This window comes from Oncorhynchus nerka, linkage group LG13, assembly GCF_034236695.1.
Source record: "Oncorhynchus nerka isolate Pitt River linkage group LG13, Oner_Uvic_2.0, whole genome shotgun sequence".
NCBI lineage: Eukaryota > Metazoa > Chordata > Actinopteri > Salmoniformes > Salmonidae > Oncorhynchus > Oncorhynchus nerka.
In genome coordinates this window covers 47,388,894-47,404,375 of record NC_088408.1, presented here as the reverse complement: position 1 = coordinate 47,404,375, position 15,482 = coordinate 47,388,894, and the positions used below count along the sequence as shown (strand labels likewise).

General features: G+C 43.1%; 1 protein-coding gene across 1 annotated transcript in view; it reads right to left on the bottom strand.

The window, feature by feature from the left end:
- Nucleotides 1-2,705: 2,705 nt before the first annotated feature.
- The window catches only part of LOC115139589 (gamma-aminobutyric acid receptor subunit rho-2-like), a 44,839-nt gene continuing 32,062 nt past the window's right edge, over nucleotides 2,706-15,482 (bottom strand). The window contains exons 4-10 of the mRNA XM_029677146.2: nucleotides 5,191-5,414; nucleotides 4,926-5,008; nucleotides 4,676-4,816; nucleotides 4,228-4,380; nucleotides 3,842-4,050; nucleotides 3,716-3,739; nucleotides 2,706-3,577 (exon numbers count right to left, since the gene is read on the bottom strand). Of these exons, the coding sequence (XP_029533006.1) occupies nucleotides 3,266-3,577; nucleotides 3,716-3,739; nucleotides 3,842-4,050; nucleotides 4,228-4,380; nucleotides 4,676-4,816; nucleotides 4,926-5,008; nucleotides 5,191-5,414 (1,146 nt within the window). The 3' untranslated portion in view covers nucleotides 2,706-3,265. The remainder of the gene's footprint in view (nucleotides 3,578-3,715; nucleotides 3,740-3,841; nucleotides 4,051-4,227; nucleotides 4,381-4,675; nucleotides 4,817-4,925; nucleotides 5,009-5,190; nucleotides 5,415-15,482) is intronic.

Here is a 15,482-nt window from a genome sequence, read left to right as displayed (position 1 = left end):
ATGTTCAGTAGGTCAACCACTGGGCCTCACTTGATTGGTCAATGCTATATCAGGCATACCCTGCTGAAAGGGATATGTAGGCAATAGGCAACTGTACTGTAGCTCCATTATGTTACAATGTTATGTTGTAATATACACTGACTGTACAAAACATTAGGAACTTTCCATGACAGACTGACCAGGTGAAAGCTATGATCCCACATGTATTGTGTATGTGTGACATTCAGAGGGTGAATTGGCAAGACAAAAGATTTAAGTGCCTTTGAATGGGGTATGGTAGTAGGTGCCAGGAGCACCGGTTTGAGTCTGTCAAGAACTGCAACGCTGCTGGGTTTTTCAGGCTCAACAGTTTCCCGTGTGTATCAAGAATGGGCCACCACCCAAAGGACATCCAGCCAATTTGGGAAGCATTGGAGACAAAGGGGGGTGCAACTCAATATTAGGAAGGTGTTCCTAATGTTTTGTACACTCAGTGTAGAGACACATATAGCGGCTGTGTAGGTGGGGGCAGCTTAGACATTCTCACTGAGGCTAATTTGATTTGTTTGTTTGGGGATTAAATGTGCTATGAATGCTCTCTAAAATCTGGATTACAGACAGACAGATGTACATCACATGGCAAGACTGTCTCAGAAACACATTATTCTTAAAAGTGAATGCTGTATTTCCAGTCAACTTATCTCATAGTCCTTAGTAATGTTGCCTCATCCATAAGGAAACAATGACATAATCCAGCTGGGGTTGCAAAAATCCAGCAGCTTTCCCAAAATTCACAGGTTTTCCCGAAATCCTGGTTGGAGAATTTTTCAGATTTCCTGCTTATCAGGGAATCTTCCATCTGGGGATTTTTTTGAAAGAATTTGGGAATTTTGAGTTACTGGAACTTTGCAACCCTGCCCCCAGCAATTGAAAGATAACGGTTACAGACTTGTCTTTAGATTGAGAACAGGCAAGCAAAATATGTATGGTCACGACTCATGCTCAAACACATTGACTGCAAACATGCTTTTAGCTTAAAGCCTTTATTTAGAAATCTGCTCCAAAAAAAAGCATACATTCTAAATGTTTTGACGTGACAATAATCAGTCTACAGTAGTTGCGCAAGCTTGTGGACAAGCATCTGTATGAGGTGATTTGCGTTGGTTGAGCATTTGTCCAACAGGCTGACATATCTACAGTGGCAATCTGGATGCCTAGTAAATCCAGCTCATGCTTGTGGCTATCTACATACTACATACAATACCATGTGTACTAATATACTGGTTGGATAGAATACTGGATACAAAAAGCAATATGCAGTCACTTGTAATCCAAACAGTCAATCAAACAAACAAACACAAAAGATTTCACCGTGAAACCAGTTCACTTAAGGCTGTTCAAGTTCATTACATCGCTGATAAAGGTTTATAAGTCTTGAAAACCCCCTTCTGAGTAATATACAAACAGAAACAACTCTTTAATTGGTGGATAACATTGAGTTCCTGAAACAAGCTGAATGATAGTTAACATAAGCATTCATTAATGGTACCCGCCCTCACAATTTCTGTGGCCAACCATGAAAAAACCTATTAAGCCCCATGCATGGTTTTTAACAACTTAAGGTATAATGGCATATTAGTTGCACTAAACATTTATTATGTAAGTAAATTGATAGGCCTAAAATGAATAAATAATTGAATAAATAGATCATTAATAAATAATTAAATAAATACTGAAATACTGTAATCTAAGTGAAGATCTGCCAGCTTGTATAAATGTAGATTTAGATTTTTGTGTGGTTTGCTCAATCATGATCAGCTGTTAAAAATAATAACACTTGGTGCATTCCTAGAAGACATGAGTCTCTGGCTGTGTTTCAATTTGCTCATGAGTCTCTGGCTGTGTTTCAATTTGCTCATGAGTCTCTGGCTGTGTTTCAATTTGCTCATGAGTCTCTGGCTGTGTTTCAATTTGCTCATGAGTCTGTGGCTGTGTTTCAATTTGCTCATGAGTCTCTGGCTGTGTTTCAATTTGCTCATGAGTCTGTGGCTGTGTTTCAATTTGCTCATGAGTCTCTGGCTGTGTTTCAATTTGCTCATGAGTCTCTGGCTGTGTTTCAATTTGCTCATGAGTCTCTGGCTGTGTTTCAATTTGCTCATGAGTCTGGCTGTGTTTCAATTTGCTCATGAGTCTTGGCTGTGTTTCAATTTGCTCATGAGTCTGTGGCTGTGTTTCAATTTGCTGAGTGTTTGTTTCAATTTGCTCATGAGTCTCTGGTTTCAATGTGAGTCTGTGGCTGTGTTTCAATTTGAGTCTGTGGCTATGTTTCAATTTGAGTCTGTGGCTGTGTTTCAATTTGCTCATGAGTCTGTGGCTGTGTTTCAATTTGCTCATGAGTCTGTGGCTGTGTTTCAATTTGCTCATGAGTCTGTGGCTGTGTTTCAATTTGCTCATGAGTCTGTGGCTGTGTTTCAATTTGCTCATGAGTCTGTGGCTGTGTTTCAATTTGCTCATGAGTCTCTGGCTGTGTTTCAATGAGAGTCTCTGGCTGTGTTTCAATTTGCTCATGAGTGCTTGCCATGATTTGCTCATGATGTCTGTGGCTGTGTTTCATCTCTGGCTGTGTTTCAACATAGTCTGATTTTAAGTCTGTGGCTGTGTTTCAATTTGTTTCAGAGTCTCTGGCTCAAATGAGTCTCTGTGTCTATGTTGTCAATTTGCTCATGAGTCTGTGGCTGTGTTTCAATTTTCTCATGAGCAACTGATGCTTGCCAAATCAACATAGTCGATTTTAAGAGGTCAAACCCTCACATTATGGATCAAGCTTTCTGTTTTCTGCTTAAGGAGGCAAGCTTGGGCAACGCTTAGTCCATTTTCAGAAGTACGTATACTGTCAGTAATACAGACACAGTTTTCCTGCTAAGACAGTGCCATGAGTATAAAATTCATCATAGTTGTGCTTGGACCTGCATGGTTGCGCAAATAGTTTATATAGCAAAAAAAGGAAAGCTGTACAGTTGAGTCAAGTAGTAACATGGTTGTAGCTGATGGTGAGGATAGAATGGTGTTATCCATCTAGAGATTTGTGAAAACCTTTTGTGAGTGCTGCTGGTGAGCACAGGTGTTATAAGAACTCCATCACCTCAATGTGCATTACGGAGGCCATTACCACTTTGAGTCAATCAGTTTTGTCGGTCAGAGTTAAATAACAGTCCTGTCTCATCTGTTACAGCAACATCAGTAGATTGTCTCTCTGCTGACTCTAACAAGGCTGTCCGGGAGAGCCTCAGCAGTACACAGACCAGTAGATGAGGTTGAAAATGATGTAGGATCCAGGAAAGATCATGCGGGAGTAGGTGTCAATGGCGTGGGTGTTCTGCATGAAACTGAAGCTGCGGAAGCCTGTCTTCTTCTTGGTTGCCGCCGTGGACTCGTTGTCCAAGGAGATGTGCACCACCATGCGTTCCTGCTTCTCCGGGGGGTCCTCAGGAGCTGGGGCCCTGGTGTACCCGGCTAGACTGTTGGTGTCGGACTCGCTGTAGGTCCCGTCCGCCATCATGGTCCCGGTGTGGGACATGCCACATGTGCAGGGGAGCGACTGTAGGGCGGAGAGAGAGAGAGAGAGAGAGATGGAGGGAGGGAGAGAGACAGGTGGGTGAGAGAGAGAAAGAGAGATCAGAGTAGGAGAAACAATGAAAGGACTTGTAGTTCAGTGTGGTATGATGAGGACCTTTACCTGTTCTCTCGCCAGACCCAGGGACTGTAGGACAGAAGAGAGATAAAGAGAAAGAAAGAGAGATCAGACTAGGAAAAATGCTGAAAGGACATAAAGAAGAGCAGTATAGCATAGTAAGAGCCTTACCTGTTCTCTGGCCTTTTCCCTGAGCTTCCGATCTTTCCCGTCCCTCAACGTTGTCAGATAGTTGACGGCAGCATACTCCAGCACCGATAGGAACACAAACACAAAACTGACCCAGAGGTAAATGTCCACAGCTTTGATGTAGGAAACCCTGGGCATGGAGGCGTTGACTCCAGTGATGATGGTGGACATGGTGAGCACCGTGGTGATACCTGGAGCAAAGTACAACCACAACGTCCGTGTGAACACGAGACTCAAGGAAGTATCCTCATAGATATGAACCAACCAATCCATCTACACTGTTAGAAAAAGGTTTCCCCTCCACAGGGACAGCTGAAGAACCCTTTTAGGTTCTAGGTAGAATATTTTCTTCTAAGAGTGTATCTTACCTAATGAGACCCTGGCCGGTACGGCCCGGCGGTCGATCCAAAACGACACCCAGGACAACATGACCATCAGAGTCGCAGGGAAGTAGGTCTGGAGCAGGAAGAAGAAGATGTGGCGTCGCAGGGTGAAGTTGATGTACAGACGGTTGTACCAGCCTGGAGAGAAGAAGTGAAAGACACGTGAGATATCACCAAAAATATGAAAATGGGTTTTGCTTCTCTGAAGAACTTAAAGATGTATTTGTACAACAATGGACTGTATTTGGATTCAGTGAAATTGTCACAAACAAATATCCGTACACACAGTTAGATAATATTCTTCAATTTTGTTATTCAAATGAATGTTGACTTCTTGAGAAGTAAATGCAGCAACATCCAGTCATCATTTGTATTATTATTTTTATACAATACATTTTCTTATCCGTCCCTCAGAGATGATTTGTGGTTCTACCTGTGCTGCTGTAGAAAGCCAGTCTGGAGGTAGTGTGAAACTTCTGGATGAGGAACTGAGACAGGGAGATTCTGTCATCCGTGCTCAGGGACTCATCCCCACTCTTCCAATACAGCATGAGGTCCTCGTCCGTGTAAGCATCTGGAGACAACAGAAATGCATTTCTAATTGAAATCTGCCTAATGTACTGTACCGCCACACCAAATCCCTCCATAGCACAGTGTGAGACAGTCAGAGTACCACTACTTACAGCTCTCCAGCTCTAAGGTGCAGGTCTGTGAATCCAGAGGGAAACGACTGAAGTCCATGTTACAGGCAGCAGTAACCGTCACCCTTGGGATTCAAACACAACATCTTTATATCCACGACGACGAAAACACAAAAATGTCAACATGCTACATCCTCGTAGTTAAGTATGATTCTATGAAATGGGTAAATGTGTGCTGGGAAAATGTGGATCAACTGAGTTCTGTCGAAATGACACAAAACGAAGCTGCTGCTTCCAGTTTCCTCACCTGAGGCTGTAGAGCACGTGTCCGTCTGGGAACACCCTGAGCATGATGTTCTCAGTGGTGGTGTCATGAATGAACGACCTCTTGGAGTGGACGAAGAACACATCAGGCACCCAGATCTTCTTGACCAGGCGCCCGTCGAACGTCATGCTCTTATTGGTGGTGCTGGGAAAGGACAGCCTCTCATCTTTCCAGTAGTGCCTCAGATACAGGGTCATGGTGAAGTCCTGCAGGTCACCGAAACATTCATTTGTTAGTTGGTTGAAGCCTTGTATAAATCCTCTGAATCCATTCCTGGAGTTAGAGTTGTAGATAAAGCCGTTGATTGTATATGTTGTGATTACCAGGGTCTCACTCTCTCCCTGGATTATAGTGTATATTTATGATGAGATATACACTGAGTATACCAAACATTAGGAACACCTTACTAATATTGAGTTGCGCCAAATGTTCCCTCTAAACTGCTCACACGCGCAGTAGCCCAGAGGCTGCCCCTTCACTCAACTTTCTAGAGCAGTAGTCACCAACCAGTCGATCTCCAAGGCATTCCTAATCAATCATTTCCGTAATAAACTCAACAATAAAGCCCTGTTGATGGTAGGTGCACCCAATTCAGCTGCCTTGCGCATCGCGTAGGCGACCTGTTGCCATTTCGAACCATTTCATGCATCTGAAGGTACCTTCCCTGAGGGCCCAGAGAGCAAATCAAGTGCACTATAGGCCTACCGCTGGCCAATCTGATGGCTCAGATTACGGTGTCTGCAGTATCGTAGCAGGCATAAAAGAAAGCTACAGCAAAATTGATACTGTGAGATTTTAAAACGGTTAAAAACATGAATAGCAAGAGGCTGTCAACAAATACAGCAAAGAGATGCTGTTCTTATGAATGAGCTCTTGTTTAAGTTCTTACTCTTCACTGTCAACACTTTTGTATTCAATACTTTTATAAGCCATAAAATGCACGTTCTTCCTATCTCCACTCAGTGCTACAACAAACACTGCAGCAGTAATGAATGAGTAGGAAAGTATATCTCTAGGCTTGCATTGTTGTTATTATTAGTGGCTTTGGGCCTTTTTTAATATTGAGGACTATTTGAGTTTCTCTGTTCGTGGGAGTAACTACAGTCATTTGTGCATGCGGTGTGACTCGAGTCACCATCAGCTGTAAGACTTTGTCCCTTTTTGGCCAGTGTCAGTGGAGGAAAGGGAGAGCGGCGGGATGTTGAGAGGCGGACCCTCAGTCTGCTGCTCTCTCCCTCCAATGAGACTGACCATTAGATGCAGGCACCATCAGCCCAGTAAAATACAAAATAAAAGCTCATTATTTAAATGTATGCTCACTCAGCTGTGCCTCACAAGTAATACAACAATGGATCTATTACCGGTGTGATCATATAGCCTACCTCAAACTTAAAATGGCCCGAACAATAATGCATTAGTAGGGCAATTTTGCACAGTTAATTTGCAGTGATATTGTATTGGGCCTATAGCTTACTACACATACTTACTTGCTACAGTACTGTTTTTAATTGGTTCATATTGTATAGGCTTACGTTTTTTAAGTAATGTTAAATACAATTCTGAGAAGTAGATCGCGGCTTGTATTTTGATGCAGAAAGTGATCTTGCCTCAGAAAAGTTGGGTGACCACAGTTCTAGCGTTTTCCCTGTTAACACTATCAGGGTTTCCCTTTACTGTGGCAATTGTGATTGAATCAACACAGTATTAACCACGATCAATGCAACATACCGAAACAAAACTATGCAAGAGATTTTGTTGTAGGCAGAACGCATCGGAGTAGCATACATTTGTCATGAAATGCCATGAGGGAGGATTATAGCCCCCCTCCTCTCTCTCTCTCCAGTTTTATGACTTTATGACAGGTCATAAATACCTGGTAGAAACTACCATGCCGTATTGAGAGAGTCTACCAGAACAAAGAACCTCTCTTGGCCAAACTCCTAATCCACAAAATGGGAGAATTAAACAATATTTCTACTTTTGAGAATGTGAGAATGGTCTGTGGACATTTAGAGGACAGTTATGAAGATTGTGTTTCATGTGGTGATCTCATGAAGAACAGGAAACACACATAACTGTATCTCTTAAAGTGTACATTTTCCAGCTATCAGGTTTACATCTAAATATTGTGAAACGGATGTGATTAAACAGGAAACTATTTGTGAAAAGATGTAATGTGATGTTAACCTTCTAAATGAGAGTATGGGTTTTTCATAAAAAGTTTACCAAATCAATGGCCACGGCCACGGCCACGTGAGCATAGATATTACGCTGGCGCCATGGACCGCCCTTTTCTCTGAAGTGTATAAAACCCACTCGTGGCGCAATTCACACTAAACCACGGCGTAAGCCAAGGTTGCAAATGGTTGAATTTCTGAGACCAAAACATGTCAGGTGACGCTAATTGACATCATTTGAGTCAATTGGAGGTGTACCTGTGGCTGTATTTCAAGGCCTACCTTCAAACGCAGTGCCTCTGCTTGACATCATGGGAAAATCAAAAGAAATCAGCCAAGACCCCAGAAAAAAATTGCAGACCTCCACAAGTCTAGTTCATCCTTGGGAGCAATTTCCAAACGCCTGAAGGTACCACGTTCATCTGTACAAACAATAGTACGCAAGTATAAACACCATGGGACCACGCAGCCGTCATACCACTCAGGAAGGAGACACCTTCTGTCTCCTAGAGATGAATGTACTTTGGTGCGAAAAGTGCAAATCAATCCCAGAGCAACAGCAAAAGACCATGTGAAGATTCTGGAGGAAACAGGTGCAAAGGTATCTATATCCACAGTAAAATTAGTCCTACAGTGCCTTGCGAAAGTATTCGGCCCCCTTGAACTTTGCGACCTTTTGCCACATTTCAGGCTTCAAACATAAAGATATAAAACTGTATTTTTTTGTGAAGAATCAACAACAAGTGGGACACAATCATGAAGTGGAACGACATTTATTGGATATTTCAAACTTTTTTAATAAATCAAAATTAATTTTTTAATAATTTTGCACGCCCAATTTTTCAGTTTTTGATTTGTTAAAAAAGTTTGAAATATCCAATAAATGTCGTTCCACTTCATGATTGTGTCCCACTTGTTGTTGATACAGTTTTATATCTTTATGTTTGAAGCCTGAAATGTGGCAAAAGGTCGCAAAGTTCAAGGGGGCTGAATACTTTCGCAAGGCACTGTATATCGACATAACCAGCAAGGAAGAAGCCACTGCTCCAAAAACGGCATAAAAAAGCCAGACTACGGTGTGCAACTGCACATGGGGACAAAGATCGTACTTTATGGGGAAATGTCCTCTGGTCTGATGAAACAAAATTAGAACTGTTTGGCCATAATGACCATTGTTATATTTGGAGGAAAAAGGGGGAGGACAACAAAGTCAAGGTATTGGAGTGGCCATCACAAAGCCCTTACTTCAATCCTATAGAAGATTTGTGGGCAGAACTGAAAAAGCGTGTGCGAGCAAGGAGGCCTACAAAACTGACTCAGTTACACCAGCTCTGTCGGGAGAAATGGGCTAAAATTCACCCAACTTATTGTGGGAAGCTTGTGGAAGGCTACCTGAAGAGTTTGACACAATTTAAACAATTTAAAGGCAATGCTCCCAAATACTAATTGAGTGTATGTAAACTTCTGACCCACTGGGAATGTGATGAAATAAATTAAAGCTAAAATAAATCATTCTCTCTACTATTATTCTGACATTTCACATTCTTAAAATAAAGTGGTGATCCTAACTGACCTAAAACGGGGAATTTTAACTTGGATTAAATGTCAGGAATTGTGAAAAACTGAGTTTAAATGTAGTTGGCTAAGGTGTATGTAAACTTCTGACTTCAACTGTACATTGCAATTATTCTCGAATGAGTGGCCGTTCATGTGCAAAGGATTAGCATTTCAATTAATATAATTATAGACTGTGTGTAGTGAATCCATTTAGTCTTTCCCGCTCTCTCTCAGTCCCCACCCCTTTCCTTTGGCTACCAAGCCATCATATCGGCATAGCCCACTAGGGACTTTCTATCATTGTTAGATACCAGTATCTACTGTTCGTTTGTTAGGTAATTCTGTGTGATTATTTAGTTAGTAAATAAATAATTACGCCATTTTGTATATTGCTGATTCATTATGAAAACTAGAGTTTGTTCAGATAACCAATAATTTTATGATGTATGGAATGAGACTAATGAGGTAACAATTCATAATTCATTAACAGAGGACAAATTGATAAGATATGAAGATATCTGAAGAGTCAATTCGGGAAATAGAGACTCTATAAACATTTTCCCGTGGTGCCCCAACTTCCTAATTCATTAAAGTTTACATGATTAGTTTAATCACGTAATAATAATTACACAGAGAATTGATTTGATAAAATAACAGTCTTCACATTTAATGATAGTCACAGACATGCCATGTTGGTGCCTCCTGTGAGGAATCTAAAATAGAATGAGATCTTCATAATTTAATTAAATATATATATATTAATTGTGCAATCAGATTACTGTACAAACAGACTGCGTTAGACACGAATAGTGCTGTGTGGTGTGTGTGTTGCCCATAGTTGTCCCGGTTTCGCTTTTCTGATGACGTCAGAATGGCTTATGAGTTGTGAAGTTAGTGATTACATTTGTAAGTGCTAGGACACGATCCAGCTACTTATAGAATTTTGACAAATAGACGCGTTGGGCCAAAGGTGCTATTTCTGTCTCTCGTGTTTCAGATATTAATTTCCCGAGCGAGGACATAGGGCCAGCCAATTGAAATTTGAGGATATATTAGCTTGACCAAGCAATAAATCTTGGTCCCCTGCGTTTGCAGTAGCGTGGGTAGGGCACAGGTGTATCGAGTTCCGGTAACTTAGGGCTAGCGAAGAAGATCGCCGAAAAGGGTTTGAACGTAAGACATTACTAGTAAAACCGTTCCCTTGTTTAAGGGGATCCTATGTTATGCTTGAAAGTGTAAAAAGTAGGATTAGCTTGCACGAGATGCTAAGCTAACAAAGGGAAAGCAGTCATTTTGTTTTTTCTGTGTCATGTTGAAATTCCTCCGTCTTTTGCACGACGGAAGTCCAACCCTTTGCACTTCCGTTTGATTTCAGCTTTCTGTGATCAGTGAACCCCTGAGGGTGAAGAATCGCCAGTAGATTTCTTTTACAATTAATTATTTAGGTGACACCCTAACGTGGATCACGTTTAACAAGTGGTTACTTATGATATCCAACCAAAATCCTTATGATATCCAAAGTTATAACTTTGTAATCTGAAGATTTTCCTTGGTGCCCTGATTTCCTAGTTAATTGCATTTACATTATTAGTTTCATCACGTAATAATAATTACAGAGAATTTATTTGATAAAATAAATGATTTAATAATGCCAAAGACACGACAACTATCAAGGCACAAGGCGAGACCCAAATGCAGACACAGGAGGCAGATGGTTGGAGTCTTACAATGTTTATTAATCCAAAGGGGTAGGCAAGAGAATGGTCATGGACAGGCAAAAAGGTCAAAACCAGATCAGAGTCCAGAAGGTACAGTGTCACGACTTCTGCCGAAGTCTATGCCTCTCCTTGTTGGTGGTGCTCGGCGGTCGACGTCACCGGCCTTCTAGCCATCATTGATCCATTTTTTCATTTTCCATTGGTTTTGTCTTGTCTACACACCTGGTTTCAATCCCATTCATTACATGTTGTGTATTTAACCCTCTGTTTCCCATCATGTCTTTGTCAGAGATTGTTTCTTGTTTCAGTTTCGTGTTGTTTATATTTGGTGCGCGACGGGTCCTCGTACCCAATTTGTTTCATTTGTATTTATGGTTTTGGAGTTATGTTTTGTTTTATTACTCCATTTACCGAGTTTATTCTCCTGCTCCTGACTTCCCTGCCACCTATACACACATTTGTGACATACAGAGTGGCAGATAGGCTCAAGGTCAAGGCAGGCAGAATGGTCAGGCAGGTGGGTACAAAGTCCAGAATTTTGCTGGTTGACTAAAAGGTGAACTGGCACAAAGAGACAGGAAACAAGGGGATAAATACAATGGGGAAAATAAGCGACACCTGGAGGGGCTGGAGACAATCACAAGGCCAGGTGAAACAGATCAGGGCGTGACAGTACCCCTCCCCCTAGGGACGCCACTTGGCGTCCTACCTGGGCGCATACCTTACCTGGCTGACCAGGAAATCGGCGATGAGGGCCGTGGTTCAAGATGTCTTTAGCAGGAACCCAGCACCTCTCCTCCGGGCCATAACCCTCCTAGTCAACCAGATACTGGAAATCCCTGCCCTGTGGTCTCACTGTATATGCTGGCTGGCCACTGATAACCCGGGGGGAGGGATGGGCCTGGAGACAGAAGACAAAGGACAGTGACAAAGGATAGCTTAATCCTAGACACATGGAAGGTATGGTGAATACGGAGGGTATGGGGTAACACAAGACGGACAGCAGTGGAACTCTGGACTCTGGAAATGGGAAAAGGACCAATGAAACGGGGAGACAGCTTGCGGGACTCTACCTGAAGGGGCAGGTCCCGAGTTGAAAGCCATACCCTCTGCCCAATGCGGTAGCGGGGATCTGGGGTCCGGCGACGGTCCGCTTGTCAACGATACCTGGAGTTGGTCTTGAGATTAGCCGCCCTGGCTCTTCTCCAGGTACGTCGACAGCGGCGGACAAACAGCTGGGCCGAGGGTACGCTGACCTCCTGCTCTTGTTCAGGGAAGAGTGGAGGCTGATACCCATGGAGCACTCGAAAGGGGAGAGTCCCGTGGTAGAACTGGGAAGAGTGTTCCGGGCATACTCCACCCAGACCAGTTGACGGCTCCAGGTAGTGGGGTTAGTTGAGACCAGGCACCTTAAGGTGGTCTCCAGGTCTTGGTTGGCTCGCTCTGACTGACCGTTAGTTTGGGGATGGAATCCGGAAGACAGTAAAGTTGATGTAAAGTTTAGTTGAGGTAAAGTTGAATCTGGTTAACAGGAGGGCCCAACGGGCCTGCCTTGAATTGAGGCGCTTGGCTGTACGGAGATATTCCAAGTTTTTATGGTCGGTCCAGACCAGGAATGGCTGTTCTGCTCCTTCCAGCCAGTGCCTCCACTCCTCCTACGCCATCTTCACCGCCAGGAGTTCTCGGTTGCCAACATCATAGTTCTTCTCAGCAGGATTGAGACGATGGGACAGGAAGGCACAGGGATGAAGCTTCTGGTCCTGGGCAGATCGCTGGGACAGGATGGCCCCCACTCCAACATCCGAAGCATCCACTTCCACCACAAAATCACACGAGGGGTTCCGGATGGATGAGAATGGGTGCTGTTGTGAACCGATGCTTCAGGTCCACAAAGGCTTTGTCAATAGCTTGAGACCATTTGAACGGTACCTTGGGGGAGGTGAGTTCCGAGAGGGGGGCGCCAGGGTGCTGTAATCCCGAATCAAACGGCAGTAGAAAGTTTGCAAACCCAAGAAACCATTGCAACTCCACTCACCAATGCTTTCACCTTTCCAGGATCCATCTGAACATTGCCCTCAGCAATGACATATCCCAGAAAGGTGATAGAAGAGCGGTGGAACTCATACTTCTTGGCTTTCACAAACAATTAGTTCTCCAGGAGGCGCTGAAGGACCTGTCTGACATGGAGTACATGTTCTTGGGCAGATCAGGGGGGAAAAACAGGATGTCTTCCAGGGAGACGAACACAAACTGGTTTAGCATGTTCCGAAGCACATCATTGACCAAAGCCTGGAAGACAGTGGGGGCGTTGGTGAGTCCAAACGGCATGACCTGGTACTCAAAATGTCCACTGCCTGTGTTGAAGGCTGTCTTCCACTCATAGCCCTCGCGTATCCGAACTAGGTGGTAGGCATTCCGAAGGTCCAACTTGGAAAACATGGTAGCCCCCTCGAGAGGTTCAAATGCCGAGGAGAGGAGAGGAGAGGTAGGGGGTAACCATTTTTGACAGTGATATCGTTAATTCCCCGGTAGTCAATGCACGGGCCCAGGCTCTTGTACTTCTTCTCCACAAAGAAAAACCCTGCGCCTGCAGGAAATGCAGAAGGACGGCCCCAGTGGCCAGACAGAGAATACAACCGACCCCGAGGTGGTGTAGTGCCTGGGAGAAGGTCAATGGCACAATCATAAGGATGGTGCGGGGGAAGGGAAGTAGCACGTGCCTTACTGAACACTTCTAGGAGGTCATGGTATTCAGTAGGAATAGCAGAGACATCCACAGTCTTGCTAACATCCCGAGGAGGACGACTTGGGGAAGGCTGTGCCTTATGTGACAAATACAGGTTTGATTTATCATTAACATTGATTTATCAGTCAAATTTGCTTTTGCAAAGCTCATTTAGGACTACCCGGTACTGAATGATGTCTCGCCTCAAGCAGGAATCCCATGTGGCTTCGGCCTTAGGGATAAGTGAACCTAGTGGTGAATGTACCATAACATTTGCTCTACTGGTTACATTTATGATAATCCAGACAATCTCATTTGATTGGATACCATTGTCTCGTTCAATTTAATAAGTTAAAATGTCGAACATACCTTTTCAGGTTCTTCCAATTAAATGAGACATTTTAAACTTTCCTATATTAACCTAGATGAACCAACTTCTCAGGTTAACTAAAGTTTAATTCCCAGCTGCCTATACATTAATTATTAATTAATCATTAATTAATCAAGTCAATTTGTTTTTGCAAATTCATTCACGTCACAGTACTGATGGTTCATTAATGTCTAACGTATTCCAAAACCAAACTTTGGAAAAACAGGAAAAAATTTAATAATCCTCTCAAATGTTCTAATAATGTTTAAGCTATCAGAGGGAGTGGTTCCCACTCCTCTGCTAATTAGTGAACCCTCACCCATAACAGGATTGATCTCTGACCTTCACAGCAATACCAACCCTAACTATGCTATTAGAGGAAAAACAGTAGAAATCACGACAAACGCTCTCCAAAATCTAACCCTGATGTCTTGCCATCCAAGATTGGCATTGGTCCAATCATGAGCAGGAAACGGTAGACATAAAGGGACAGGTGGAGAGAACCAGGAAACTAATGACAAAAGAAGAAAAGGGAAAAATTCTGCTAGCTATGGAACTGCGTTTGAAAACTGAACAATTAAATGTAATTGCATTTTATGACGATAATTGCAGCTTATGACGATGAACGAGCACAAACTATTCAACAAAATCGTTTTTGACAGGAACAAAATCGTTTTCTACAGGAACAACTCGATTTAGCCAAAACTAAATATGACAATGTCCACGCCAAACTAGTTAAATCTGACGAGTTATCTACAAACAAGAGCACTCAACTTGATAACATGCATGCAGTTTTGTTGAACGTTACTCAAAGTAACACTGTTCTACTACAAATGCTGCAGACCAAAGACAATCAGTTAATTAGCACAATTACAAAGTTGGATGACAGGGCAGCAGAACTCATTGAAGTCATTGACCAAATTAATGATGAGAGAACTCAGGTGATGAAAATGAAAATAGTGATTTTTAAGCAAGCGGAGGAAATCTCATCACTGAATCTCTCGCTCCGTACTTAAGACCTCTATCTGCAAACAATGACAGATAAGTTTGAGACCAAAAGGAGCAAGTGCAGCAGAATATCACCCTTAGGTACAATCTGGTGGAATTCCAGAACGGTCACGTGCTACAGCGTGACTACCCAACCAAGGTTTCAGACTTTGCCTCCCTCATGTGTCCCTCAGTCTTCTGCTCTTGGCCATTCGGCACTGAGTAATATAGTGCCTCTTCGCCAACAAAGCCAAAGCTTGGCTTCTCCTCTTGGCCTTTCGGCAGCAATTTCCCCACAGGATGAAGCCAATCCTCTCCGCCCACTTTGCGTGGAACGCCTTGACAATCTCGTCAAGAATTTCCCCACTTTTGACCCCGTTCCAGGTCAGCCAAACGATACTGAGACGTTTCTAGCTGACATAGAGGACGCATTGGATGGCTCCTCGAACGCTACGGTTTCTGACCGGGTTTACCTGTTGAAGCGAACATCGAATAGACACATGACGAAGTTAATTAGTCTACAACAGCAATATGTGCTTAATGACTACGCTAAACTTGCCACAGCTTTGAAATGAGAATTTAGTGGTTCTGCGACTCGCAAACACGATAGCTCACTGACTAACACTGTCAAATAAAGAACCAGGTCAAGAGTCTTGTTAAAGCCAAGCCCACTCAAAATCCGAAAAGTCGATCCGCTTTCACCTTGAACAGAAATGGCACGTCACGTCGCTGCGAACAAC